This window comes from Meleagris gallopavo, chromosome 10 (genome assembly GCF_905368555.1).
Source record: "Meleagris gallopavo chromosome 10, MGAL_WU_HG_1.1, whole genome shotgun sequence".
In the NCBI taxonomy this organism is placed as follows: Eukaryota; Metazoa; Chordata; class Aves; order Galliformes; family Phasianidae; genus Meleagris; species Meleagris gallopavo.
In genome coordinates this window covers 9,183,731-9,210,157 of record NC_139413.1, presented here as the reverse complement: position 1 = coordinate 9,210,157, position 26,427 = coordinate 9,183,731, and the positions used below count along the sequence as shown (strand labels likewise).

Genomic DNA, 26,427 nt, shown 5'->3' with positions numbered 1-26,427 from the left:
GGCATTATTTGAGGTCAGAAGGAGCTACTACCTCCTCTAGTGACATTTCTCTGGTGTGTCTGAACCACCACAGTAACCAAGAGCTAAGGAATGTGTTCTGGATCACCCTTTCCATACGCTATTAACTGAGAAGCACCCTGCAACTTGCTTTACACACGCAATAGAAACTCACCCAATATAAACTGAGACATTTCAACTGCAGGCTGAGCATTTGTCCAACTCCAGCAGCAAAAGCCTTTCAGGGTTTCAGAGCACTGGGTTATGTAATTGCCAAAGCGCTATGCACCCGACCTGCCACAAGCAGAGCCTATGGAGCTGAGCTAAATAGAAAATGATGGCTCAAGATCTGGAACCAAGGACTTCTAAGAACTTTCATGACTCTTATTTCAACTCTTACGTCTGCAGAGCTGACAAAGCCCTGTATAAGAACATAATATCCTTATCCAGTTTTTACAACAGAAAACAAGCAATATTTATTGGCGATTTTTAATATGAAAACAATACTTTGATTTCTTGCATGATGAATATGCATCTTTGTTCAATAATAGCCACTAAACGTAGTAAAACTGCACTAGGTTCAGCCACCTTGAAACTACCAGTTTTTTGCAAGCCCCATATCAAATGCCACTATTTCCCAGAAGCACCACGAAGGTACACCTTAGCATTGCTGAAATACATTAAACAGTGCTCCGGACTAAATGCAAAAGCTTGAAAGCTCCATTAGAAAGAACCTTTTACTGTTATTCCATATAGAATAAGTGTAAAGACACTGATGGCTAACATCGAAGCCAGCTTTTAAAGAACATCTCTATTTTTAATCCAAAGAAATTGAACCATTCACATACTACAGCTGTGAAAGAAAAGCAACAAAAAACAGCTTGGTAAATTTCCAAGATGTCTCCCTCAGAAGACCTCTGCAAGTGTGATACTCCTCAATGAACAACATCATTTCAAACATCGAATAATAGCTCTGGTATTCCACGGTCCGGGGTGTCAAAGGAGCACAAGTGACGCCTCCCGGAGGCACGGCAATCACTGCCATTTATGCTCGCAGACAGGAAGGGTGAGCCTGCCTGCTCTGCGGGCCGAGAACTGGCATTAAACGCTTTTCTCCCCAATCCTTCTTACTGCTTAACCACCCCAGTGGCTACGGGCTGCTGTCACACGTCAGAACCACAGCACACATCCCTTTCCATCGCTAGCCCCTAACTCAGCTCTAGAAGAACAAACACGGATTGCTGGTGGCTTTGTTTTGCCTTCTAGAAAAGCGTGACCCTGGGAGAAAAACAAAACAAAACACAACCTAGAGAGCTCAACTCCTAAAATAAAGACTATATTACCACTAAAACGCAAAACAGCAGCAACAAGAAGACCCAAGGACAGACTAGCGTTACCTGACGAAGCCCACAGGTAACAAAGCACAGCAGCGGGGTGAGGAGCAGCGCCGCAGCCCCCGGCCCGGGCAGGGCCCGCAGCTCCGGGAAGCCGCATCAAAGGAGAAGAGAAGAGACACCGCCTACCTGTCCCGAAGGCTTTGGCCACCAGCCAGGCGAGATTACAGGCGATTTTCGCTCGGGAAAAATCATAATGGTCGAAGGGTTTGATGGCAGGAACAATGAAAGTCTTCTTCATCTCCTTGGTGTCCGCGGCATCCCCCATCTTCCTACGGGACCTTCGGCAATCCGAACTTACATGGTTCCTCGTCCCGCGGCCGGGCGGCACAGCCGCGGCGCGGCGGGAGCAGCTGAGGCGGCGCGGTGCCGGAGCCCAGCTGTCCGCTCCGGGGCCGCCGCCTCCCGCCTTCCTCCACACAGGAATGTGGCGGAGCCCGGCGTCCTCCTCCTCCGGCCCTTTGTCTCCCCGCGCTCACGCCGCCGCCCCCCGCAGCCCGAAAGCCGGCCCTGATGGCCTCGGCCCCCGCTGCCCGGTGGAATCTCTCCGGCGGGGGCCGCGCGCCTCGGGAGCGGCCGGCCGTGTCCCCAGCCGCGGCAGGCCGGGACGCGGCCCTTCCCGACGCCGAGATGTCAAAACGCCGGGCAGCGGTTTCCAGGCGCCGCGCGGCTCGCCTCGCCCCACCGACGGAACAATGCGGGCCGGGAGCGGTGCACGGCCGCCCGCCGCTAACCCCCGCCCGGGCGCTGCCCCTACGGCTCGGCCCCGCGCTCCCTCAGACGCCGCCGCTGCGGCGGTACGCCCGCAGCTGCCGCACCGGACGGGAGACGCGCGGCCGCGCATGCGCTGCCGCCGCCTGCTCGCTCGGGGAGGGAACGCGCGGTCACGTGCGCGCGCATCCCACAGGGGGCGGTTCTGGCGCCGGGCCGAGCCCGCGCCTCAGGCGGAGGCGGCGGGGCGGAGCGCTGCCCGGCGGTAAGGGGGTGCTCGGCGGGAGGAAAGCAAAAGAAAGAAAAGGGCGGTAGCTGCTGGCCGCGGGGCCGGCCCGCCCGTCCTTCTTCCTAGCGGGGCGGGAGGGGCTTCTTTGCTGCGGCTGCCGAGGGGGCCGTGGCTTCCTCAAGGCCGAGCTGTGGGCGCTGCGTGACGGAGAGCGGGTGGGCGGGGAGCGGCGCGGGCCGAAATGCTTCGCCCTGTTGTGCTCCGAGTCCCAAGGGCCGCTCCTGGCACAGCCTGAGCGAGAAGCTCCGAGGAATCCACGTAACGCTGTCTGCAGACGGTTACGTCTTCGCGTTTAAACTGGACTTCGTGTCTCGCTGCTGCGTTACGTGTGCTTCTGGCACGTACCTTGCGCGGCAGGGCCGGGGCTGGGAGGCATCCCGGTTTCGCTGACAGGAGCCGGCTGGAATTCCTGCAGTAGGAAATGGGAAGAACCCCATGTGCGGGTGTGGCACTGGAAAGTACTCCGTATTCATGAGAAGTACAGGCTTAACTTTCAACAGCTCAAGTCAAACCTGTACTTGCATGCTTTCCTCAGTTTTTTTTTTTTTAATATGCCACAGAAGTTATGTGACACTTAAGAACTTGTTTATGTTGTTTTTGACATTGCTTCTAGAAAGGTAACTTAATTCTCATTGTGTAAGTAGCAACAAACACCTGGAATGCAGGAGCTTTTAAAACCCTAAATGATCAGACCCAGAAGAAAACAACATACTCCCAAATTTCAGCTCATTTGCTTCTTGCATGACTAAAGAAACACCTGGGAATCAGTATGACTTACAGGGAAACGTTTGTGAAAACTTGAAGGCCATCACTTCAGTATGACGGGTACAGACCCACTTCAAGAGTTCTTAAGATCACCAGATAAACACTACAAAAAAGAAGTGTTTTTTTCCCCCCCTTTACAAAATGTTGCATAATCCCAATAAGGAGGGATAGCTATGTTTAATGGCCTTCTGGATTTGTCATTTGTTTTAATTCACTTGCACAGCACATGTACCTTTACTGTATTATACACTAAGAATATAGCTACCTTTACCCCATACGAGTAAAAAGCTGTTCTTCAAAAATAATGTAGGCCCGAATCCCTCCTTCCTTCAAATTGATAAAAAATTAAAAAGAAGTTTATCTTGTTTTAGAACAACTGAAAGCAGAGGCCATTGTGGATAGGAATATGTGGAGATTACTACCAATCTAAATCTAAGTTTGAAAGTTTCTGTGGGTGCAGTGAAACCTATTCAGATTCACAGAAGGAGTTCTAAAAAATGCTGTGCCATGGTAACTGTAATATAAATGTTTTTTTTAACTTGTTCAATACTCTTAAAAGTTAACACATGAATATAAGGCATCTGAGAGTAAAAAAGAAAACATCACTAGCAGTTGCTTGTGCCAGGTCTACTTTTGCAAACGTGCCTATATGCGATGTTGCTCACTACATTGTCAGAGGTATCAGCAGTCAACATAAAAAGTGATTTAAGTTTGCTTTAATTGTCCAGAAGAGATAAACAGAGAAGAAACAGTGAGGGCTCATCTCTTTCTGCTCTGCTTATTTACCTTAAAACACTTGAGTAGCAATAAATTCTTCTGTACACTATCTTTATGTTGCAAAGTATTTCACGATTTAAAGTTTATTGCAGGTGAAAGGACAAAGTATTAAGAACTAAAACAAGCAGTTCCCAGAGGATTTTTCTTTTTTTTTTTCCTTTTTTCTCACTCCCTGTACCCTGTATTAGAAACCCACTTGACTAGTTTCATCCTCTAGCTATGCCATAGACTTATCCTTCACTGCCATCTGCTTGGTCACTTACACAGTGGTTGTACAGAGTCTGTAGTCAGTGTGAGGCAACAATGGCACATATGACCATGAAGCTAAGAATAATGATGTGGGAGAAGGTTGTTGCCAGTAGTCATAACCTTGGGTGAGTGTTAAACAAACTTTGACCAAGAGTTTTAAACTTCTGTTTTCTAACTTGTTTCAGGATTCTTGCATCTTCCAAAAAAGCTTTGTCTGTGATAGACTCTCTTAGACTAAACTGAGGCTAGCACAAGACAAGGGAGTGATTAGGCTGAAGTAGTATCTCATGCATAATTTTTTGTTTCATAATATTGTATGATAATATTGTATGATAAGTGTTTTAAATAGGCAATACCAGCTAGTGATAGCTGTTTTAAGCTATCATGTTAGAATAAATCCACAAACATAGTAGTTAACAGGAACTACTCCAGCACATAATGCTTCAGCCCTGCTGTTGAAAAAAGTCTGGAAATAACACCATAGGGATGTTATCTTGAACTACTGCTCTGCCACCTTCTTTTCTTTTCTTTCTCTCCAGAAGTTCCAGTGACCAGGATAGAAATAGCTAAAGTAAGAGATGTGCTCTGTGTCTAACAAAGGTACTGCACACAGCTTAGCACACCACAGATTGAGGAGCACCTACATCCCACCACACTCCTTCATGACCATGCTTGCTGACTCCAGGAAACTTTAGACAGATATCAGACTGAAAATGTGTTCTACAGATGGCTCTGAAAAAGATACTATAACATAAAGATGACTTCTGAAATGAAATCCCTGTTGTACTAGCTTTTTAGTATTGCTCTATAAGCAACAGTAAAACCTCTTAAATAATGAGAGCTAGGAAAATACATTTTCTAACAGATATTAATTGACACATTTGTCTGAATTATTAAGATTATTTGACACTATTACTGATGTATTTATGTAATGCTGTAACACGATGGAAAACACAGCTACAACAGTGTAGTAGCAAAGTCCTAGGCTAAAGAAAGTGAAGATAAGCCCAAATGAAGCGGCAACAAAAACAAAGAAAAAAAAGCTGCTTACCCTCAGAAGACTTCAAGTACCAAGGACTCGCCAACAAAACACCTACATCCACTGCCAACCTTAAATGAGATCTGGGAGGGGGGTGGATTCTGGCTCCGCCCCTTCTGATCACTCAGCTGCATTGCATGCACCTGAGCTGCCCTGGTTTGGCTCTACCTTCCCACCAGGTGCTCAATCACTGCTTCAAGCTGTGATTTAGCATTTCAGCTACAGTATATATGCAGCTTCTGTAAGCTGTGGGTTTTTTTAGTGTGTGGTTTTTTTGGGGGGAGGAATGTGTTTTTCCTGTTTCAGGATGATACAAAAATATAGGTGTTGATTTTGTAACTTTTGTATTTCAAATTTTTCTGTTAATTTGGACTCCCAGTGCAAATTTTCAGTTTGGTTGGTTTGTTTCTCTTTTGTTTTCTCTCTGGTTACTTTGGTGCTTTTTCCAAGTTTTTTTCCCCCTGTTTTCTATGTCAGCAGCTTTTCAAATTCTGTCCATCTCTTGGAATTGTACATTTGCCAGGTATTTTTTAGATGGCTCTGTTTTTCTGTGTAACATTCTGTAAGTTTACTGTTTTCTTTGATATATCTTTACTCTTAAGTTTTCTATATTACTTATATTTTTTTTGTGTGTACTTTAAAGCATATGGAATAGGCATTGTCTTCTTTCAGTACAAGAGGTTTGTTTCCCTTGTGGTCATCTAGATGCATCCCAAGTTTTTTGAGGAAACTCCTAAGTGTGATTTTATGGGTGTTGTCTTAAAGCCTTGAGCAATTTACCTGCCCTGTAAAATGAGAATACGGTGGGGAATTTACTTTCAGAAATGCTTTGTATAGAAATAAAATGCAATGCTGTTGTTGTATCGATAGCAGTTAAATAATACTATATTTGTACTGCAGTTCAGAGTAAAATGGATGACTCTAGTTTTTGAATTGTGTATTCAGGTATAAGAAGTTTAAGTTGGTTATTAGGAGTTTTTTCACAGACTGAGAGCTAACTGCACAGATTTTCCTGTTGCGTTATACTACATTGAAATGGCTAGCCATTTGGTTTTCTTTTTTTCCCTCTGCTTCTATATGTGCAGAAGTATGTGAATGCTCATAAGAGGTCATTTGTTGGAGGCATGCTCATGTTTATTGGTTGAGCGTGAATAGGCTTCAGTTTTCCATCTTTTGGCTCTGCTTTCAGTTTCCAGTGAAGCCCATGTATGTCTGAATAAGACCAGCAGTCAGTAGGAGAGAATGCTCCATTACGACAGGGAAATTCTTGTGTCCTTTAAATGCATCAGTTATTTTTTAGAAAGGATTATAGTAGAAGTGGTGCAGAAAAAAAAGTAAAGGAAATAGCACAGGAACTGCCTAACGGAGCTTTTAAATTGTCTTTATTTTCTTCAAACATTATCATCTAATTCTTTTTTTTTTTAGGTAGTTTCTCAGTTTCCCTTAACTTGTAGAGAAGTCACGTGTTATTGAGGAACTATGATGATTACTTCAGGGTGCAGGTACAAATAGCTGGCACCTTGTTTCTAAAGCCATGGGAAGTGTGCTTCAGAAAGTTGTGTATTGTATCCCTGCATTTATACATACTGACTCTTGATGTTACTGGAGATTTTGATTACGCATATGTAGTGAAATAATCTTACTCTGCGTATGTAAAATTCTGCTGCATTTAATTCTTTTCGGCCACCACTTAATTTGTTCATATTTTCCAAGTAGCTTTAAAGATGTGCACCTTACGCTTAGTTTGTCATTTTCAATATCCCAAAACAAATAGGATATCTAAGCCTCATGTAGAACAACTAGATTTAAAGACACCCTTATTTCAATATGTATTAGAAACATGGCAAGAACAACAATTATTTTAATAGTTGACTCAAACAAAATGTATGTATATTATATTTAGTAATAAAAACTTGGCAACAAAGATTTTTAAGGATAACTGTCTGTGTAGTTCCCATTTGAAATCACTGCCACTAAAGACACAAGTGAATTTAATTGTGTTTATAATTATTTTTCTGGATCAAGGGTGCCTTGCCAAGAATGTGTTTTTGGAGAAATAACTTGGATGATTTCTTTCTTCTAGAACATCTCAAAAGGACATTAACTGCAAAAAAAAGTATACTTCTCTCTGGTTATTCTGTTGTCACTTGTTTATTCTTTGCTGCTATGGTTAGACTTCATGTAATCACTTCATCTGCCAATCAACAGTTCTGGATGCTGATGTCCTCATTTGTTACACTCCAACTTGACTGCTTTTCTGGTACCTAATGTCCTTCACTTTGTTTCCAGCGGGTTGGGAAATTGATAGTGGCTTGGGTAGGTACTTTTATATTAGCTATTCACTTTTGAAGCAGGCACGTGAAAGTCATGTTTTCTTGAAATCAGTACAAAATAATTCCTTTGTCATGTCTTTCACACTGCTGTGTATGGTTAAATTTTTAAGTACTGTAATTTTTAAGTAAGTAATGTCAGTGCTGTTACTCTGCTGTTTTCTTTAAGATTTCTATATTATTTCTGCTTTTCCTTCTGTTGTTTCTCTTGTACCCACCCAGAAGTGTGCAGCCCCCTGCATCTTAAAGCCTGTCCAGCCACATGATTCCCATATTGCTTTTGGTCTGTGATTTTTGTAGCAGCGTCTACTGTTAAGTGTTTTGTAAATTGATTTTTGTATTTATCTGAATAACCATAATTTTAAGGAGGTTTTGACCTCACCGTTCCTATGGCACCTATTGAATTTTATTGAAAATAGCTAGAATTACAAATCTGTGCTGCGCATCTCATTCTATATCCTAGTCAGTTACTGTAGTCACTAATCTAGGCCTTCTTCTGCTGAAGCACATGCTGGTTCTAACAGGATTTTCCTCATTTAAGAATTGTAGAGCTCTTTGTCCATTCTATTAGTATCAATAATTATGCTTCTCTACTTGACACCTCTTTTAAATCTGTGTGTGACTGTTGCCTTATATTGTGCGAATATGACCATATAGTAATCTTCATCCACTACCTTTAGAACATATAACATTTTTTTGGTCTGTCATCAGCTGGTCCACCCTGCTATGTATGAACTAGTTTCTCCTCAGCTGCCCTTAAATCACTAGTGGCTGGGTTACCCTGTTGCCACACAGTGTGTGTTGAAGCAGAGGGCATTTTCTCAGCTGTCTTACCTAGGTAGGGGCCAGGGTCATTTCACTTGTCAGCACAAAGAATGGGAGTGACAGTCAGAATCAAGGGTGTCAGAAACAGAGCTTTCTCTTCTTGTTAGCCAGTGTAGTTGAATGAAGATGAAGGAAGGGGGCAAGCAGGCTGAAACTTGCTTTCTAAAGAAGATTTGAGCCCTTGTGATGATCGCTGCTCTGGGAGACGTCTGAGCCAGACAAAGAATATGTGGGACGCTTACTTCTGCACAGATCTTCATAATCCCTCACACAGGCTTTGTCTTAGCAGACACAGTACAGTCCTTAAAGGTGATAATTTACTAAATGAGTGAAGCAGCAGCCTGGGTGAGAGTGTGCCTGTAGGCATTACGCTGAATCAAGGGAATTGTTATATGATGCAACAGAAGTAATCCCTGGAAATAAGGACTAGAAAGGGGAGTTGATGGTATATCTATTGGTTTTCCTTTGGCAGCTCTTGTCTGTGGCAAGCTCTTTTTTGCTTTCCTCCCTGTGTTTAACTGAAAGGAAGCAATTGCCTGATTGGAGAGTGTAAGGTAACAAAGCAGATATTGCAATAAACTCCTGGGTTGATGCAGGTCCAGCTTGTTCAATTGAGTGAGTAGTTCATTGTTCATAAGGCATCTACTGGAATTGGGCATTTGAGTCTCTGACCCGGCTTGCAGTGTTCTCGTTTAGGATGAGCAGTGAATCGTAGTCACCAGAAAAAAGAGTGAGGGAAACAAAAACCAGCTCAATAAGAAAGTGTATCTGAGGCATAGGGCATGCTAGCACATCTTCCTTTTACCTCCAAGGTCTTATGCAGTACTGTGCTAGAATAATTAGGAGTATTTTTTGACTTCTCTGAGGGAAGAGATGATCTGGAGATGGGACACCTAAGAACAAAGAGATGAAAAGTAAGAATTGTAAACACTTTGTTGTATTGGGTTGTAGGTGTTCTAGTCAGAGACCAGTGGAAATGTAGAACAAAGTGATGAATGATGTCGCTTCAGAGTCAAGATTACAGTGTTTTAGTTTCTGTAATAGTAGGCAAGCAGTAGCAAATAAGGCTTTGATATTATTACATTGCTCTGATTTCATTACTTGAGAGTCCTGCAGAAATATCCTCGCTGCTACTAGAGAGCAGGTTTCCTGTGTATCAACTGATGATTAAGAGCCATCTGCATGGAGATGCACTTCTGCTGTCACTTTAATCACTGAAGACATACTGACATGCTTCCCAGGGCCAACTCCCTCTTATAACCACTGACTGTGTTTGTGGCTTCTTGCAGAACAGACAGGGTTGGTAATACAGAAGCCTTTTGTTTTTGCTCTGAGTCCCACTGATCTGGTAGGCTCTCTTTGTTCTTATTTGTCTCTTGTCTGTCTAGCCACACTTTTTCCTTGTTCAGGTTGAATAGTGCAGTAATGCTGTGTTTTCAAGTATTTAGATCAGTAATGTCAGGGGGAGCTGTTCCTCTGCAGCTTTAGTATACTCTGAAGCAGAACAGAATGAGAATGAGAGCCATGGCTTTACTTCATTTCATGGAGTCCTCAAGAATGATGCAACTTGTCTAGCATTTATCCTTCTATAAATCTAACATGTTTGGCTGAATTGCAAATAATCTCGGAGGAGCTGTTATTTCATATGCCTACTTAGATTTAATTTGCACAAAACTGTAAGGTAGGTAGAGGTGTTCTGGGGGCTAATGTGCTGCTAATGTGCTATAGGCAAAGTCCCATAGGGGAAAAAAAAAACAACAATTAGTCAAGAAAATGGACAATCATTTCTTTGCTCCTCTGTGTCATGGTATTTTCTGGCTTTATTTCTTCAAGAATGTCCTTGGCAATAATCCTGTCAGATTCAGAACTATTTTATAATTGATTGGTATGTTTTTGTTGTCTCTTAGTTTTGAATTGTTGGGAGGTTTCTTCCTCTTAGGTAGGAGCCTAAGCCACGGCCTTTCCACAGCTCTTTTCAGTGCTCAGGTAATTATTGTAGCCTTCTTGTTTCTTCATGACTGGCCTTTTCTTGGAAGAGAGTTTTCCTTAGCTGGAGCTTCTGTCTGCATTGTTACATGATGCTACATGTAACAGTCTAATTTGTCTGTATCTTACTAGTTGCAACATGAAACAATATTGCTTTGGCAAGAAACTCTACAGAATGACCTTGTTCTAATGGATCCTGTGCCAAAAAAAAAAAAAAGGAAGTTGGAAAACTGGAAATGGACATTTGCATCAAAATTGTTCATCATTTGGTTTAAACAAAACCAAACCAGACCATTTTCATGTGGACTTTTTAAGTTCGTGTTTTATAAGACTGCTGTTATTTTGCCAGTTTTTTCCCAACCTATCCTAACAGCCAAGTCAGCTGCTTTGTCTTAAGAATTAACACAGATTTAATCCACTGGGTTGTTTAGGAGGTAGAATCCCCCCAAGTCCTTCGTATGGATTTCATACAGCTTTTCCTAGAAGGAAAATACATGTCAGTGGAGACTTGAGCATACAGCACAAAATTTGCCATTTATATCAGAATTCTTTGGACTTACTTAACATCCAGAAGATTAGAATTTAATACCCAAAAGGTTAGAAAATGTAAAATGATCTTGCATGCAAATGGCTGATGACAATTTTTTCAAGGTAACAACTAAAAATATATTAAATACTAAATTGTTTATCTTAGTGTAGATTGAATTTATTCTGAAATTTAGAAGTATATTTTAAAACCTGAAATCTGAATTCTTCTGAACCAGACATTATTATGCTGGAATTTTTTACAGCCAAGTTACAAATCCCAGAAAAATAAGGTTTGCATGGCAAGTTCTTGGCAGATCTTTCTTGGAACAGTGCAAACAAAACTGCTTAACAAGGAGGCATTCATTATTTCTGTCTTGCTGCCCTCTGGTATTAGAGTCACCAGCTGTAAGGTTACTGGCATTTTCTTTGAATCTTTCTAACAGAAAGCATAGGGGAGCAGTCATTCAAGTGTGGTAGCGAGAGATAGGCTGCATTTGTTAAGCTTGCTTTCTTTTTTAATAGCTATTGTGCTTTATCAAGCTGAGCTAATGCATTGACTGTGTGTTCCCATATAAACAACATTTAGGAAACCTGCTAAATATCAGAAGGATGAATCTGTTGTTTCATCTTTAGAGGTCTGTGATCATGGAACTCTCAGTTAAATAACAGGAAATTTGGTGCCATGAGGCATGGGAGGTAGAGTGCTGTCTGCTTAGTGCTTATAACTGCTAGTTGATAAATACTGCAAATGGCTCATAGAAGAAAAAGCTTAAGAGAGGCTTAAACGATTTATGTTTTCTTGAACATTTAGTGATATGTTCTCATCTCTTTGGGTTATCTGTAGTCTTATGTAGTTACTGTTTATTGGTATTTTCACTTACTCAGTGTTTTCAGGGCCTCAGTTTGATCATACCTTAACTGTACTTGCTGTTCTGTGTAGCCTAAAAGAACATTATCCTTTCTGCAGTAAAAAATAATTGCACATACTGAGTTTAGCTTCTCTTATCCCATAAGAGAAAAGTATTTCTGGTTTATCTATTCATATTTAATAACCTTTCTTGCAGAGCTATGTGAGAACTACACTTGTGCAATAAATTAATGCAATATACAGTATTTGGTACATTGCCATGCTCTGACTGATCAGAGGAGTCAAGCAGTATTCTGAGTGTCTTCCACTTTTAAATGGGTGGGAGGTTTTTATGAACTTAGGAGGTCATGGATTGGAAGCTGTTTTCAGATGAGTTATTTCTACTATTTATGTTTGGTTTTGAGGGGATATTCTTAACTAATCTGTGGTACCTTGAAGTACTGATTTGGCTGGAATTGAACTAGGAGCACAGTTGTTTTGTCTGAGCTGAGTTTCTTAGAAGAATGTAAATAAAAGCAACTGGAGAAACCTGTAATTAGAGCCAAGCTTTGAAATGGTAAGCATTCAGAGGTGGACTGTTAAGGCCTACAGCAAGGTTATTTTGGGATTTACACAGACTTGTCATCTCCTTGTTTACGCAGTCCATCTTCAAACTGATTCACAGGGCTTTGGTATTCATGGATTGGAGTATAGACTAAAGCTTTTCATTCTCTCCTGCACTTGGCATTTTATGCTAGGAGAAAGGTGTAACTTGAAGGCTTGGTATTTAGTCCTGTTATTCTGTCATTCTTAAATCTGTGCTTTTGTATCTCTTTACAATGACTGTTGCATGTTTATCTTCCAGTAGCGTTTGTCTGGGAGGGCAGCTCATTTTTGTCATGAGTGAATATCCAAGTGCAAGGATTAAGTTAATTAAAATATATGATCAGATTAAGAGTGATTCATGAAGGCAGGAAAAAAAAAAGCAAGTATTAGAATTTTAAGGTTATTTTCACAGATTTACGTAAGTGATTTTTAACTCTATAAAATCTGAGCAGTGTATCGGTTTTCTAGTGACTTGATTGTAGCATTTTTATCCATACTGAAAAATGTACAAAAAAATCAAGTAGTTCTTTATAAAGAGTAAAGGGCCAAAACTGTACTTGAAGTTGTGGTTAAACAGTATAGTAACTAATTTCTAGGATTAGCAGTACCATGTAATACTGTCTGTCCAGGGCACAATCGTTGTTTCATTTCAGATTTCAGTGCTCTAGCTTTCTATTGATAGCTTCTAGTTGAGTTAGCTGTTGTCCATGCTGATGCAGCCAGCATAAGCACTTGATTTTGACTAATAAACTGTTTATTGTTTATTCTGGCTTATAGGTCAGAAATATAATTGTGCGAAGACCAGATACAGATCACTTCTTTACCACTATGCTGTTTGCTACAGCTAATGAAAACCATGGCCTCCCAGGTGGTGGAGGGGAAAAAAAAAAAAACAGAACTCTGGACAAATGGTGCAAATGGTGGTACATTCTTTAGTGGCGAGGAACTGGCAGGAGACTTTAGCCTCACATTTTAGCTTTTCAAGATGATAAGTTTTGAAATTTTGGGGAAAAAAAAATGGGGGGTTGAAAAAAGGAACGTTAGCAAAAGTGAACAGTCATCTCGTTCTTTTCTCTACATAAGGAAAGCAAACAGGGAAGAAGCAGTTTTAGAGGAAGAACAGTAAAATTTCTGTATGCATTTTGGACATAAATGAAAGTTCTTTTTTTAAAAAAAAAAAGTATTGCCTTTTGAACTCTGATACATTTTTTTGTTAAAACTTCGTGGACAAATATTCCACTCGGTAATGAGATATCTACATTGCATTACAGTGCTTGTGGAAAAGGATGTTAGCTGAAGGTGTAACTTCATTTTGGTAAACTACATCACAATTTTTTTTATCCTCAATTTTGCTTATCAGTCACAGTCTTTAGCATATGACAAAGATCTCTCCCAGGAAAATTAATACCAAATAAGTCACAGGACTGCAAAATGAATGTCAGATCTTCGGAGTGAGTCAGTGGAAAAAATTATCCATGAATTTTATTTTTTTTAGGTGAACTATTCAGAGTGTATTCAATACTTAACAGACAGAATGGCATTTCAGGAATTTAAAATTCTGTATGCTGAAACTTAACATTAGGAGCCACTCAGAGCAGCAGTGAAGGCTGACATAAAGGAAGCTTTTGGAACTTGACTTGTGGAGCTGTGTAGCCACCAAGTCAGCCAATAGCAGCAAGTGCAAGTGTTGGAAGGCTCCTCTATTTTGCAGCAGCTTCCAGTGGCTTCTAAAGCCAGGAGTAGCAGCTGGCAGTGGTGTAACATGCAGCAAACACAAGTCATCTGGCAAGCTGGAACTTTTTTCTCTTGTCTCTTGTGTATTCTCTTCTTCTCACATCCATTTGTGTGGGATCCCATAAGGGGAAGAATGCAGGTTTGATTTCAGTGAGAGTTTAATCTTGTTTTTGGAATGGGTGCCCATCTCATACAGCAATAAACCAGCCTTATTCATTGTTACATAAATCTGAATAGCAAAGTAGTAAGCAGCTTTCAAATGTAATGATTTGAGGTCCTTACAGAAAGAGCAATAGAATAACGTGAAAGATGAGTATTTTGGCTTTTGTGGAATACTTCTGTGGATCTGTGTTAATGAAGCAGTTGCAGCGTGTAAAAATAACATTTTGGGCATGTAGTAGTATATAGTACCATAATTATAAAATAATTATTTAACTATATTCTAATAGTTGGATCTTGGACATTAGTAGAGGAAAAATAATTGATCACAGAAAAAAACAGGAAATGCAAACGCCAGAAATAGGTGACATCCCTGTTTCTTTTCTGACATGGCATGGAAAGATGAAGACATTCTGCACCTGAGGAATTTGGCACTTAATGCCAGAGCTCAGGATCAGATTTGTGTTTTTTATGAACTAAAAACAACAAACAAACCCACAACTCAGTAATACTCTTTAAGCATTTAGGTTTACTTAGATTTTTATTAATTCAAATTTTACCACAGACTTCTGCAGAGAGAAACATCAACCAATATCTCCTTAGAATGTTGCTCTCCAAAGAAAAAATCCTCAGGAAGCCCAAATAATTCAGTTGTCCAAGCCTCCTTTTGTTGATTAGTTGCCTGTTTACTGCTCGGCCTCAGAATAAACACGGTGTGTTCAATGTCTGTATGAAATCAAGACAATTGGTGTGAATGTTAGCAGAACTGACTAGTTAAGGATTAGCCACATTATTTGTTTTTTCGATTATCTGGATTTTTCCTGTGTGGTTCCTTTAAGGCTGTAATTCAGAAACCCGTGGGGTCATTGACTGTCAATGTTTGTTCGAAGAACTGATCTTTAAGTGAACTTCAGCTTAGAGCTGCTGATTATTGCCTCACCTACAAATTTGTAAAATGCCTTCCAAATCCTTAAATATGAAAGAAACAGAAGTTATTTAACTTTTTTGTAGTTTCAGGTGGAGCAGGTATGGGGCCAATCTCCAGGTAAATGTGCTTTGATTTCTGTGTCACCTGAATGGAAAGACATGCTCCCTCCCTTTCCAACTAGCAGGTATTTTGCTGTCACAGAGTTAACGAGATCAATTTACACCCGTGACAGGGGGCGGTAGGCCCCTGCCCTCCCCTCCCCAGCCCACAAAATGGGAAGGAAGAGAGGAAAACAAAAAACAGCGGCAACAATCTATGGAGGAAAACTTATTTTACTAACTATGATATCGGAATGCAAGATAACACAATATAATACAATCTGATTGAAATTGAGACTAATAAATCAAATAAAATAGGAGAGAGAGAGAGTTCTCGAGACCGATTCAAACCTGAAAAGCTTGGAACAGCCAGGAAAGCATCCTCCAGCACCCACTGCCAGGCAGTAAGAGACCGTCCCATCCGGAAGGGCCAGATCCCATGACTTCTGTAATGTATAGGGATAGGTGCCTGGAATTGGAGCATTAACACTTTAACTCCCAGTACACTACATGATGCTTTGATGCGGAATACTGAGAACCAAAAACAAAAAACATAAAACCATGACATTTGCTAACTCCACATATTGGTGTGGTGAAATGTTCTTTTGCTATTTTTTTTTTTAATTCAGCCAATTATTCTAAGTAACATCATCATAAATATATTACTCTTTATAAATTATGACATCAACAACTGCAGTTAAGGCTGTGGAATTCCTTATTTCAGAATAATGCTACATATGAAATAACTCAATGTGCATCCTATAGCATGAAGAAAATCCCCATTTCTGATCTGTTATTTGGAGGCACGCTTTAATTCTCGGACGCGTCAGAACTGACACTTGCCACTGGAGGGAGCGATGTGTTAGGCTCCATTTTTACTCAAATTTGAGTCCGCTGTCGGTACATTGTCAGCCTACACTGGGGGCTCACCCCAAGTGGAAAATTCAGACTTGGCATGAGGATATTTTGCCTGCGAAGGAAACTTAAGGCACATTATACTGAAGCGTTTTGAACTCTTTCCCTCTGGGATGTATTTGTTAATGAAACCGTCTGTGGAACCCAAGAAGCCAGACTGTCTGTGAGGTGCCTGCAGGCGGTGTTGTAGTGCAGCGTAGCTAACAGGGCTCACTCAGGCAGGTATCACTGCAGAGGGCTGAGCTGTGTGCTGCTGTCACTGCTCTTTGGAATGCTTCTGATACCGTCACTGATGTAGCATGCCTAACAACTTGTTTCTTCTGAACAGGGATTTTGGTCTTCTGATTTAATCCAGTCTTGCGTCCCTGAATTATTTACTGTTCACGAGTGAAGTGAAAAGTTGGTTCATGCTTCTGAAGGATGGCTGTGAGAGGTGATAAACTGTGGGGCAAAATAGCTGCTGGTAAACTGCGGGCAGGAATCCAAGGTGCTACACTTGTTTTTGGTGGGTTTGATACAGACGCTGTGGATCAGCATGGGAAAATGTTTCTCGTATCATTTGAAATAGATCAAGAAGTGGAGGGCTTCAATATCAACAATAATACTTTAATGTTAATAATGACTATTAATAATTATATTACCAATTATAATTAGCAATACTAGAGTATTAATAATCTAAGTGGAATTAACTTCAATATTATTCGATTGCTAGTACCTTCATTAGTCTAACAGAAGTGGGTATAAATTTAATAGCTGAAATTGTTTGTTATGGTAAATCTGTTAGTATGCAGTACTTCTTTTACCCACGTGTGTTTGTGTGTGCACTGTGCGCTGCTGCATTCAGTGATTATAAAATCCAACAAAATTTGTGCATCTGCGAAGTAGTGATTAAAAAAGTGTCAGTGCCTAATAAGGAAGTGTTAATTACTAGCCATTACTAATGGGCTCAGTATTGGAGGAGGAAGGAGGGAAGGTACAGTCTGTTCTGGAGGATCTGCAGTGCCTTGAGACTACAGCAGCCTTGGCGCTTTCAGCAAGCGTCTTTCCCACGCACCGCCTTATTTGTGGTCTTAGGGAGTACTTTTAGTATGGGAGTGCTCCGGTGGTCTGGCTTGTGCTGAAGACCAGGAGTGGCGCGCACACAATGAGCGGGGCCCCGCAGGGCGCCGGTGCCGCCGGTCGTGGCTGCAGCTCGCCTCCTGCCGGTGACGCGCGCCCTCGGGGAGGCAGGGAGCGGCCGCGGGATACTCGGCCTTCTCTGCCGCACGCATCCGTGCCGTGGGGCTGCTTCACAGCAGCGGGGCTCACGCCGTACTGCGTGACGGGACACGGCGTGAGGCGGCGTCTGAAAGTTAATTCTGCCCTGTCGCGAAACGTGACACATTCTGGTCTTCTCCACGGCGATATTAAAGCAATGTGAATGGTTTAGGATCCACGGTGCGCCTTTTGCGTACTGGCATAGAAGTAATTTCCTGGATTGCTGCACACGAACAGCGCTATCGCCGTGCCCTTGCGTGTGCTGGACATGGGTAAATACGCGAGTTAGGAATGTATCTAGCATGCCCCACGCCTCCATTATGTGCAGTAATTGCACGTTGTCTCGCGGATGCCAGTCATTGCTGCGTGCTCGGGGTGTAAAGCGCCGCTGGGACGCCAGCCCCGCGGCCCGGCCCTCAGGAACGAAGCCGGGCGGCCAGGCGGCCCTGGCTTCCACGCGGCCTCGGGCCCGGCTCCTCCAGGCGAGAGGGAACCCGGCCGCTCTCCTGTCTCTCGCCGCGCACCGCCGCACTCCCGAAGCTCCCCGTCTCCCCCTCAGCCCGTCCCGTGCCGCCATTTTGAGAGCGGGGCGGCGGGGCGTGAGCTGGGGCCTTCCGGGGCCCGAGGGGGGGCGGCGGCGAGCCGGGCGGTCCGAGCGCCGCTGTCCTGTGTCGGCATTGCTAACCAAGGTAATTTTTAGAAGGGGGCAGCTTCCGTGTCTTTATTGGGGGTGGGTTTCCGGGTTGGAAATTTCCTCGGCTCTGTACTTTTCTCTAATGGCTGTTTCCTTTCTGCTGTACAGAAGCATGTTTTTACCAAGGTCTGTTAAAGTGAAGAGGAGTGCTGATGAGGACAAAAGCTGTGCGGCCAAGAAAAATAAGTTGTCTTCTGGAGGGTCTTCATTAGAGGAGAACACTGAGTTCCAAGATGGTAAATCAGCTAGAATAGAAACCTTCACTTCAAAACGTGACTCAGATGAAGTTATGCAATGCACAGAGCCCATCGCCATTCCTTCTGATCTTGGTGTTCCTGACCCATCTTTAGGAAAAGACAACCAAAATACCACTGAAGATAGCTCTTCAGAAGAACCCATAAAGTCCTTCAGCAAATCCCAGCGTTGGGCAGAACCTGGAGAACCTGTGTGTGTTGTCTGTGGTCGCTACGGAGAGTATATATGTGATAAAACAGATGAAGATGTTTGTAGCTTGGAATGTAAAGCCAAACACCTTCTGCAAATGCAAGAAAAGGAGGAAAAGCTAAAATCTCATCACCTCGCACGAGGAGGATCTCAAGAAGAAACTCACCTCCTTAATACACCTTATTTCTATAAAGATCACTCCTTTATTTTAGGTTTGCAAGATGAGCAGGTTGAGAACCTTAAACTGCAGTTAGGTATTGCAATCCAGGGCCAGCAAGTTCCAAGACCTATTATAGAGTTTGAGCACTGTGGTTTTCCTGAAACTTTAAACAGTAATTTAAAGAATTCTGGCTATGAAGTCCCAACTCCCATCCAAATGCAAATGATCCCTGTGGGACTGTTAGGAAGGGATATTTTGGCTAGTGCAGACACAGGCTCGGGAAAAACAGCAGCCTTCCTACTCCCTGTTATTATGAAGGTTTTGAACAAGGTAATGAAATGGTGTTTGTTTTGAGAAAGTGATATGCAACTTTGTCTCCAAGATTTTCAGTGTAATTGAGAATGCAATTGCAGTCTTCTTTATTTTAAGTCATTTATTTATTTGATTGAACATTGGTTCTTTGTGAGGGAGGGTTGTTGGTTGTTTTGCACTTTGAATGCTAAATCATCTCCATTAGTATTATGTAACATACGGTTTCTATTTGTTAAGAAAGGTAGCTAAGTTCTGAGGTAAACTTCCTACATGACTTAGAAAATGATTTCACACGTTCTGGAGTAGTAGTTGATAGATCTCGATGCATCAGGTGGCTGAAAGGTTTTTGTCATTGGTATGATTTCCTGGGGTAATTTCGGTTGGAATGTGGTTGGCTGACCATCAAATGACGACAAGAGTTTCAGGTTTTACAGTTCTGCAAATCCTGTTGCTATACAAGCAGCTTCTTGCAATGTCAGTGGGGAGAAAACAGATAAGAAAATCTTTGCTTCAGAAGGATGTGAATGTATGATGAGAAATAATGGCAAATAGTATTCTATGTCTCGTGCATCAGCTCCATATTGCCTTAGTGGCTATAATCAAGAAGATTTTGAAATTTGATAATTTCAGATCCGATTCCATGCGATGTTTTACACTGCTTATATGTCTTTACTATAGAAAGATAGATACGTGTATATATATTTCAACTTAATAAAGATTATTTAAGTAACTCTTTATCTTCCAAGTACTTTATCATGGGGGGTTATACAGGAGCATTATAGAGGAGCAGTGCTTTTATACTCTGATGTCTCTTCTGTCTGGTTATCCTCAAAGTCTGCAAGGCAGTTGTATGTGTATAGTAATGTGCACAAAATCAGAGTCTCAATGAATATTATTTCTTCTATATACTTTTTGTTTTCTGTCTTAAGGATACTTTACTAGTTAACTTATAGGTAAAAAGTATTTTGTTTAAAATAATTTTCATTTTAATGTAACAGAGAAATGATACATTAAGAACGTAAGGGAAATGTGGTTAGAAGATAACGTTTGACATTTCCTGGCTTAGATAGTTCTAATTGTAGTGGGCAGTTGTCAGTTGTTTTCGTTTTGGCAAGCGTTCAACTTAACCAAGTCCTTCTGGACTGTGTAATTCCCCTGAAGATACAGTGGGAAAGGAACCATTTCCTGGTGTTGGTCATTAGTAGATATTCCAATTAAAGAACAGAAAGAAACAGATACTATCCAAAAAACTATCATGTGAAATTGCAATATAGGTATCAGTATGTGTGAGAACCTTATTTATTTGATGAAGGATGTACTCAGTGATCTGTGATTAATATTAGTGAAATAGTGCATCTTGGAGCTAGACCGTAATTCTGCATTTGTTGTTTTTTCTCATTTTCCTGTTTTACTTTATATTCTTTTTACTTTGTTACTTGTTGCTTGAGAAACTGTTATCTGAGAGGAATTGCTGTACTGCAATTTTGTGTTTTTTAAATTTACAGGAGGAGGTGATAATTTGAAGATCTTTAAATAGGGAACAAAAAGATGTTTGAAGACAGTAGCAGTGTTGTATTTAGTCTCTGGCTGATTAGAAGTGGGTGAGAGGGGTTATTGATTTTGTTTTGAAGTTTTCAGAGAAATGTTTTTGCTGTATGGGTGTCCTATCGGTATTTGTCTTCTCTGTCTAATACTGATTTGCTTAGTCACAGTAGTGTCTAAAATGATAAGGAGAAATTAAGTTCCTGTGATATCAAGACTTCTAAAATCTTTGCAGTCTCTCTAGATTTAGCTAGCATCCTGTGTTTTGAGTTCATGTGGAATGTAATCTAAATTCTTTTGTAACTTCAGTTGCAGTAACTAAAATACAAAAATAACAAAACAAAACACCACTTAGATTCCTTTCTGGGCCTTTTTTCTTTTTTTTCGTTGTCAGGAAACTTTTTTCTACCTTCCTTCTTCAAATAGAAAGGGCATTAGCAGTCTAACTGTATCCACAGTAGCTGTACTACATATTTTGTATTTCAGTATTGGGAAAGGTAGTCTTGAAAGCTTTTTACCTAAACAATGAAGTAGTTCTGTGTTCAACAGATTTCTTACCACTCCTTTCTCTGTAGACAGAAACTCCATCAGCCCTTATTTTGGCACCAACAAGAGAGTTAGCAATTCAGATAGAAAGACAAGCTAAAGAACTCATGGCTGGTTTACCAAACATGAGAACAGTTCTCCTGGTAGGAGGTTTACCACTGCCACCACAGCTTCATCGTCTCAAGCAAAGTGTCAAGGTAAGGACTGCAGTGTGCAAAGGTGCTCTGGAGAGATGTGTTTTCACATTTGCAGAAAATAAAAATGTGACTGTTGATGTATCTGTATATGCACAGATGCAGAGTTTTTCCTGAGTATGTGTAAGCTACTGAAGTAACTGTTAGCTTTTGAAAATTTTACAGTAATAATTATTTGCATTTTACTTCTGATTGAATGTAGTAAAGACAGTTGTTGTTTGGGAAAGGATCACACATAAGGCTATTTTCAATTAGTAAAACGTGCCATTTTTGTAGGCAGAATTGTAGGTAAGGTCAAAAATAGTTCTTCTTTTTAATGCAGATTAGATTACACTGCTGGTATTTAGATGTTTCCATTAGAGTACTAAGAAGCTCATTTCCTTTTGAGGCTTCATAATTAAGTTACCTAGAAAAGCTTAGAATTTTATTTGAACATAAGTAGTTTCACTAATTATCACCATTCTCACCTCAGTGCTGTAACTTCATAGTTTTTTCCAGGATGTTCTCTCTTTTAACAGACTTTATCTTTTTGTCTTTTGTCAGGTTATAATAGCAACACCTGGACGACTTCTAGAGATTTTAAGGCAAAGTTCTGTACAACTGCATGGCATAAAAATTGTAGTAGTGGATGAAGTAAGTTTGTTAATTCTCAAGGCTGAATTGTATGTACAGAGATCCTTGTAGAGGGTCATTGTGGGTGCATTATCAAATGATTATACACATAGAATGTTCACTGTAAAGATGAAATGTATTTGTTATGAGAAAACTTCACCTCTAATGATTTGAGATGTTTGAACAATGCATATTCTATTGACTATAAAAGACTTACTTATCTGACAGCTGGGACATTGCTACTAGGCCACTGTGAGCCAGTTACTTTTAATTTTTCTATATAGCTTTTCTTCTAATTGAAGTTTCTACTGCATTGGGATTATTACACACCAATCATATACATCATGGTTCATCTTTCTTTTCAAGTTCAGGTTTATGCTGTTTATTGAGAAATCTGATACAGATAAAATATTTTTTACTTAGGTGGATACTATGTTAAAAATGGGTTTCCAGCAGCAAGTGTTGGATATTTTGCAAGACATCTCTCATGATCATCAAACTATACTGGTGTCAGCCACAATCCCAGTGGGTATCGAACACTTAGCAAATCAGCTTCTGCACAATTTTGTAAGAATAGCAATTGGAGAAAAGAATCTACCATGTTCCAATGTGCGCCAGATTATTCTGTGGGTGGAAGAACCATCTAAAAAGAAGAAACTGTTTGAAATACTAAATGTAAGTACAGTGTTGTTCTCATAAGACATTTTTAAAAGTTTGTGTGTCTTCACAAAGCTCTGTCAGGTTCTCATCTTTGATTCTGATCTGTACGTGGTGAAGAAGCGGGGTGATGTTGAGCATGTAACTGCACTACTTCAACAGTGCTGCAGTGCGAGAACTTCATTGGCAATTTTAGGAAATACTCCACCCCTGCCACTCACACATCCTTCTGTGCAGCAGCAGACCAAATTCCTGTTCTTAGATCTAATAAATTAAAAATCATCATTTTGCTATTTTTGGTTATTTGCAGAATGGCACCCCGAAGATTTGTATCGATTATCTGTGGGTGGTGGAAGAATATGACTTCTTAAAACTGTCATAGCTGCTTTATGGCCTAGGAGTTGTTTGTCATTTTGAAGGTCATTAGAAAACAAAATGAGAAAGCTAATTCAGTTCTCTCTTGAATTTTCTTTATATGAATATTGCAGGCCTTAATTACTTATGTGTACTTTAGGAATACGGAAGGGATGGAAGGGGGGAGTCTTGACTTAGGTTATGCAAGAAATAAATAAGAATTTTTAACTGAACATCAGAACTTAAAGAAATTCAGAAGTGTAACATAACTATTTTTTTAAAGAAAGCTTCCTACTTATAAAATGTGCATGTTACTGAGATAAACTTGGGTTCTGAACTTACAAATCTTATGTTTATGATGTATAAAATTGTGCTGATGGCTGCTGTCTTGTGGTTTCTTATCTGGAATTTAAGAATATTGACTCATCTGGAAGAGATATTACCGCTAGAGACATTGAGCAGCAAAGATCAAATCAGAGTTCTTGATGATGAGCAGCAAACTGTGGTACTTTCTTATTTCCATTCTACAGGATAAGAAACTTTTCAAGCCTCCAGTGTTGGTATTTGTGGACTGCAAGTTAGGAGCAGATCTGCTGAGTGACGCTGTTCATAAGATTACAGGATTACAATGTACATCTATGCATTCTGAAAAATCTCAGGTGGAAAGGACAGCCATATTACAGGTTTGTGCCTCCTAATGTTTTTAGATTCTTGATAGATAGAAAATGGCTTTTTGTTTAATGGCTTAATTAGATGACAATTTACTGTTTTTCTGTGGTTAAATATGGAGTACTTCTGGGGGGAAAGAGGAGAGAGGTGTGGGAGAAGGTAAAATTACAGATGAGGTTATTTCAAATGCAGATAAATACTGGACACTGTTTCCTAGGTTATTTGCTTTGAAACAGGAATTTAAATATGCATTTCACCTTAATTGATGCTTTTATAATTAAAATGTTGATTCTGGTCTCTCTGATTCTGGTCTCTCTTTTGCTCTTTGGAAGTAATACTCCTATTTAAATCAAGAATACGAGGGATCATTCTGTCTTCTGTAATAGAAAAAACACATTGGCCATTGTTACATCCAACATAAGATTTCATGTTTGAAAAGCAGGTAAATAAAAAAATAATTTTTTTCCTCCCCTGTCAGGGATTACTTCAAGAGAAGTATGAAGTAATAGTAAGTACTGGAGTCCTTGGCCGAGGACTTGACCTTGTCAATGTCAAGCTGGTCGTAAATTTTGATATGCCTTCAAGTATGGATGAATATGTGCATCAGGTAAAAAATAAAATACTGTCATTTGTTGAAGTATTAACTTGAAAGTATACTGAAATATGACCTCCACTTATGGAAATACTGTCTCTTACATGAAGAGATTGAGGGAGATGGACTTGTTTGGGCTGGAGAAGAGAAGGCTTAGGGTAGAATTAATTGCTGTGATAATGGATGTTTACAGAGCAGATGGAGCCAAACTGTTCTTGGAGATTTGCTGTGAAAGGCTAAGAAACAATGGTCAGAACTTGCTGCAAGGGAAATTCTGACCAGGTAAAAGGGGAAGGTCATTTTCATGGAGAGTGTGTTAAGGCAGTGAAACAAGTTGCTCAGAGTGGTTGTGGAACCTCTGTCCTTGGGAACATTCACAAGTCAACAGGACAAGGCCCTGAGCAACTTGATCTGAATTTTGTTAGCCTTGTTTGGGATAGGAGTTTGGACTGGGTGACTTCCAGAAGTCCTTCTAACCTCAATTATTTCATGTTACTAACTGCAGTACACCACTTTATTTTTTAATGATTTTGGTACTTCAGCAAGTAGTCAATAAATAATAGAACTATGCTGGCGCTAAAATAGTATTTCTTTTTGTAATTAGAGAATCTTTTTAGGTTCTTTTCTAATTTTTGAGCACTTTGGATGACACAGAGAAATAATTTTGTCATGAGAACATTGCAAGTACAGGGCTTTTATTATGACGATACTTGCACATATTGTACAGAAAACAAGGCACATGTATGTAGTGTTGCTGTAGCATTTGAAAAACTAGGATTCTGTGGTTCTATGAAATCTCAGTGTTAGTGTTGGATTTCTGGTATGTCTCATAAGCAAATGGTAATTTTTTGTGCGTTTAAAGCTTCTGATCAGTGTATCCCAAATCTAGGAAGTGTATAGAATTTTTCTGTGTAGAGGATGAAATGAAGATATTGTCACTTAAATAAGTTCCTGAATACCTAACTGTGTTTTATAACAGAAAATAAGGAGATATGAGGAAATTGTACTTGATATTAAACTGAGCTTTAATAACTTAAACTGAGATGTTGCTTTTTCAGGTTGGAAGAGCAGGGAGGCTGGGTCACAGTGGAACTGCGATTACTTTTATCAATAACAACAGCAAGAAACTCTTCTGGGATGTTGTGAAGAGGGTAAAACCAACAGGCACTATTCTTCCCCCACAGCTGCTTAATTCCCCATATCTACATGACCAAAAGAGAAGGGAACAGCAGAGACTTAAACAATTAGAAAATAGCCTTGTAACAGGGGATAATATTATGGACATCATTAGAAAACATGACAAAAATAATTCTCTGAGGTAACCAAGATAAAGCAAACTTTGTAATTATTATGAAAGTGTGATTAAAAATAAATGTGCAATTTTCTTGTCTCTCTGTATTTCCTTTTTAAAAACCATCTATATGTTTTTCTAGTAAGTCTCATTTTTATCTCATCTTTTGCAATACCTGGTTGTTAGTATAACTTTGTTGTAGCAAAATGGGATAAACCAGGTAAGTTGAGGAAAAAATCTGTTGGTTTTTTTTTGTCATGAAACGTTATAGTTGTTAATATGTAAGTGATCGTATCTATTTGCTACTCATTTATGTGTAACTCTTGCCTTTCTCTGGCACTGGTTTTCTTCCAGAAAACAAGACCAAAGCTATGGAAATAGCTTCTTAGAGTTACTTAGAGTAGTAGCAGCAAGTGTTGAGATAGCTGGCGTAACTACATCTTACTACTTATTGTCCACGGTTGGAGGTTGGTCATAATTAAAATTTCCTTTTTTTTTTTTTTTTTGTTTTAGACTGAGGCTTGACAAATGATAGCTGCTACCTTTTTCCTTTGCTTTGGCTTTTGTCTCCCTCTGCTGGGCGTTTTAGAAACTTCTCAGTTGCGTACAGTATTTCTAAAGGCAGTATTTACAAACTTATATAGCAAATGTGTCGTAAAACGTTTTCAGCCTTCAGGAAGAGATCCGGCTGTACTTTTGTGGAGATGTCACGGCACGATTAGGCGCTCCCCTGCGCGCAGCGTGGCTTCGTGCCGCCTCCGTGCTACGGGGGAACGGGCCGCACCGGCTGCGCGAGGGGTGCCCGGACTGCGCGGCGTTCGCGGCGCTTTCCCGCCCCCCGGCCCCGCCGCCAGCGGCGCAGAGGCTCCGGGCCGCCTCGGTCCCGCCCCTCCGTGACGCCGCTCCCGGCGCGAGCCAATCCCCCG

At 40.6% G+C, this 26,427-nt stretch overlaps 2 protein-coding genes across 7 annotated transcripts in view; one reads left to right on the top strand and one right to left on the bottom strand.

Moving 5' to 3' along the window:
- Positions 1-2,277, bottom strand: part of CAMSAP2 (calmodulin regulated spectrin associated protein family member 2) — a 73,184-nt gene extending 70,907 nt beyond the window's left edge. For 3 of the 4 annotated variants that reach the window (XM_085232059.1, XM_085232060.1, XM_085232061.1), the window contains exon 1: positions 1,521-2,277. In XM_085232059.1, coding sequence (XP_085088185.1) covers positions 1,521-1,659 — 139 coding nt within the window. In that variant the 5' untranslated portion in view covers positions 1,660-2,277. The remainder of the gene's footprint in view (positions 1-1,520) is intronic. The other variant, XM_085232062.1, reaches the window with a different exon arrangement.
- Positions 2,235-25,600, top strand: DDX59 (DEAD-box helicase 59). Of its 3 annotated transcripts, none has more exons than XM_085232064.1 (8): positions 2,235-2,367; positions 18,237-19,062; positions 21,162-21,329; positions 21,870-21,959; positions 22,362-22,613; positions 23,480-23,632; positions 24,097-24,225; positions 25,269-25,600. In XM_085232064.1, the coding sequence occupies exons 2-8, from the start codon at positions 18,241-18,243 to the stop codon at positions 25,530-25,532; spliced, it is 1,878 nt and encodes a 625-aa protein (XP_085088190.1). In that variant the 5' UTR covers positions 2,235-2,367; positions 18,237-18,240; the 3' UTR covers positions 25,533-25,600. The 3 variants fall into 3 exon arrangements, with proteins under 3 accessions (XP_085088190.1, XP_085088191.1, XP_010713962.2); XM_085232065.1 differs by lacking the exon at positions 2,235-2,367 and adding an exon at positions 17,571-17,706; XM_010715660.4 differs by lacking the exon at positions 2,235-2,367 and adding an exon at positions 17,985-18,123.
- Positions 25,601-26,427: the final 827 nt, after the last annotated feature.

Excerpts from the sequence above, each read along its gene's own strand:
- DDX59 (XM_085232064.1), top strand. The coding sequence starts at position 18,241 with ATGTTTTTACCAAGGTCTGTTAAAGTGAAGAGGAGTGCTGATGAGGAC. Across the intron at positions 21,960-22,361 it reads AAATTGTAGTAGTGGATGAA|GTGGATACTATGTTAAAAAT; the intron begins GTAAGTTTGTTA and ends TTTTTTACTTAG. Across the intron at positions 22,614-23,479 it reads AACTGTTTGAAATACTAAAT|GATAAGAAACTTTTCAAGCC; the intron begins GTAAGTACAGTG and ends TCCATTCTACAG.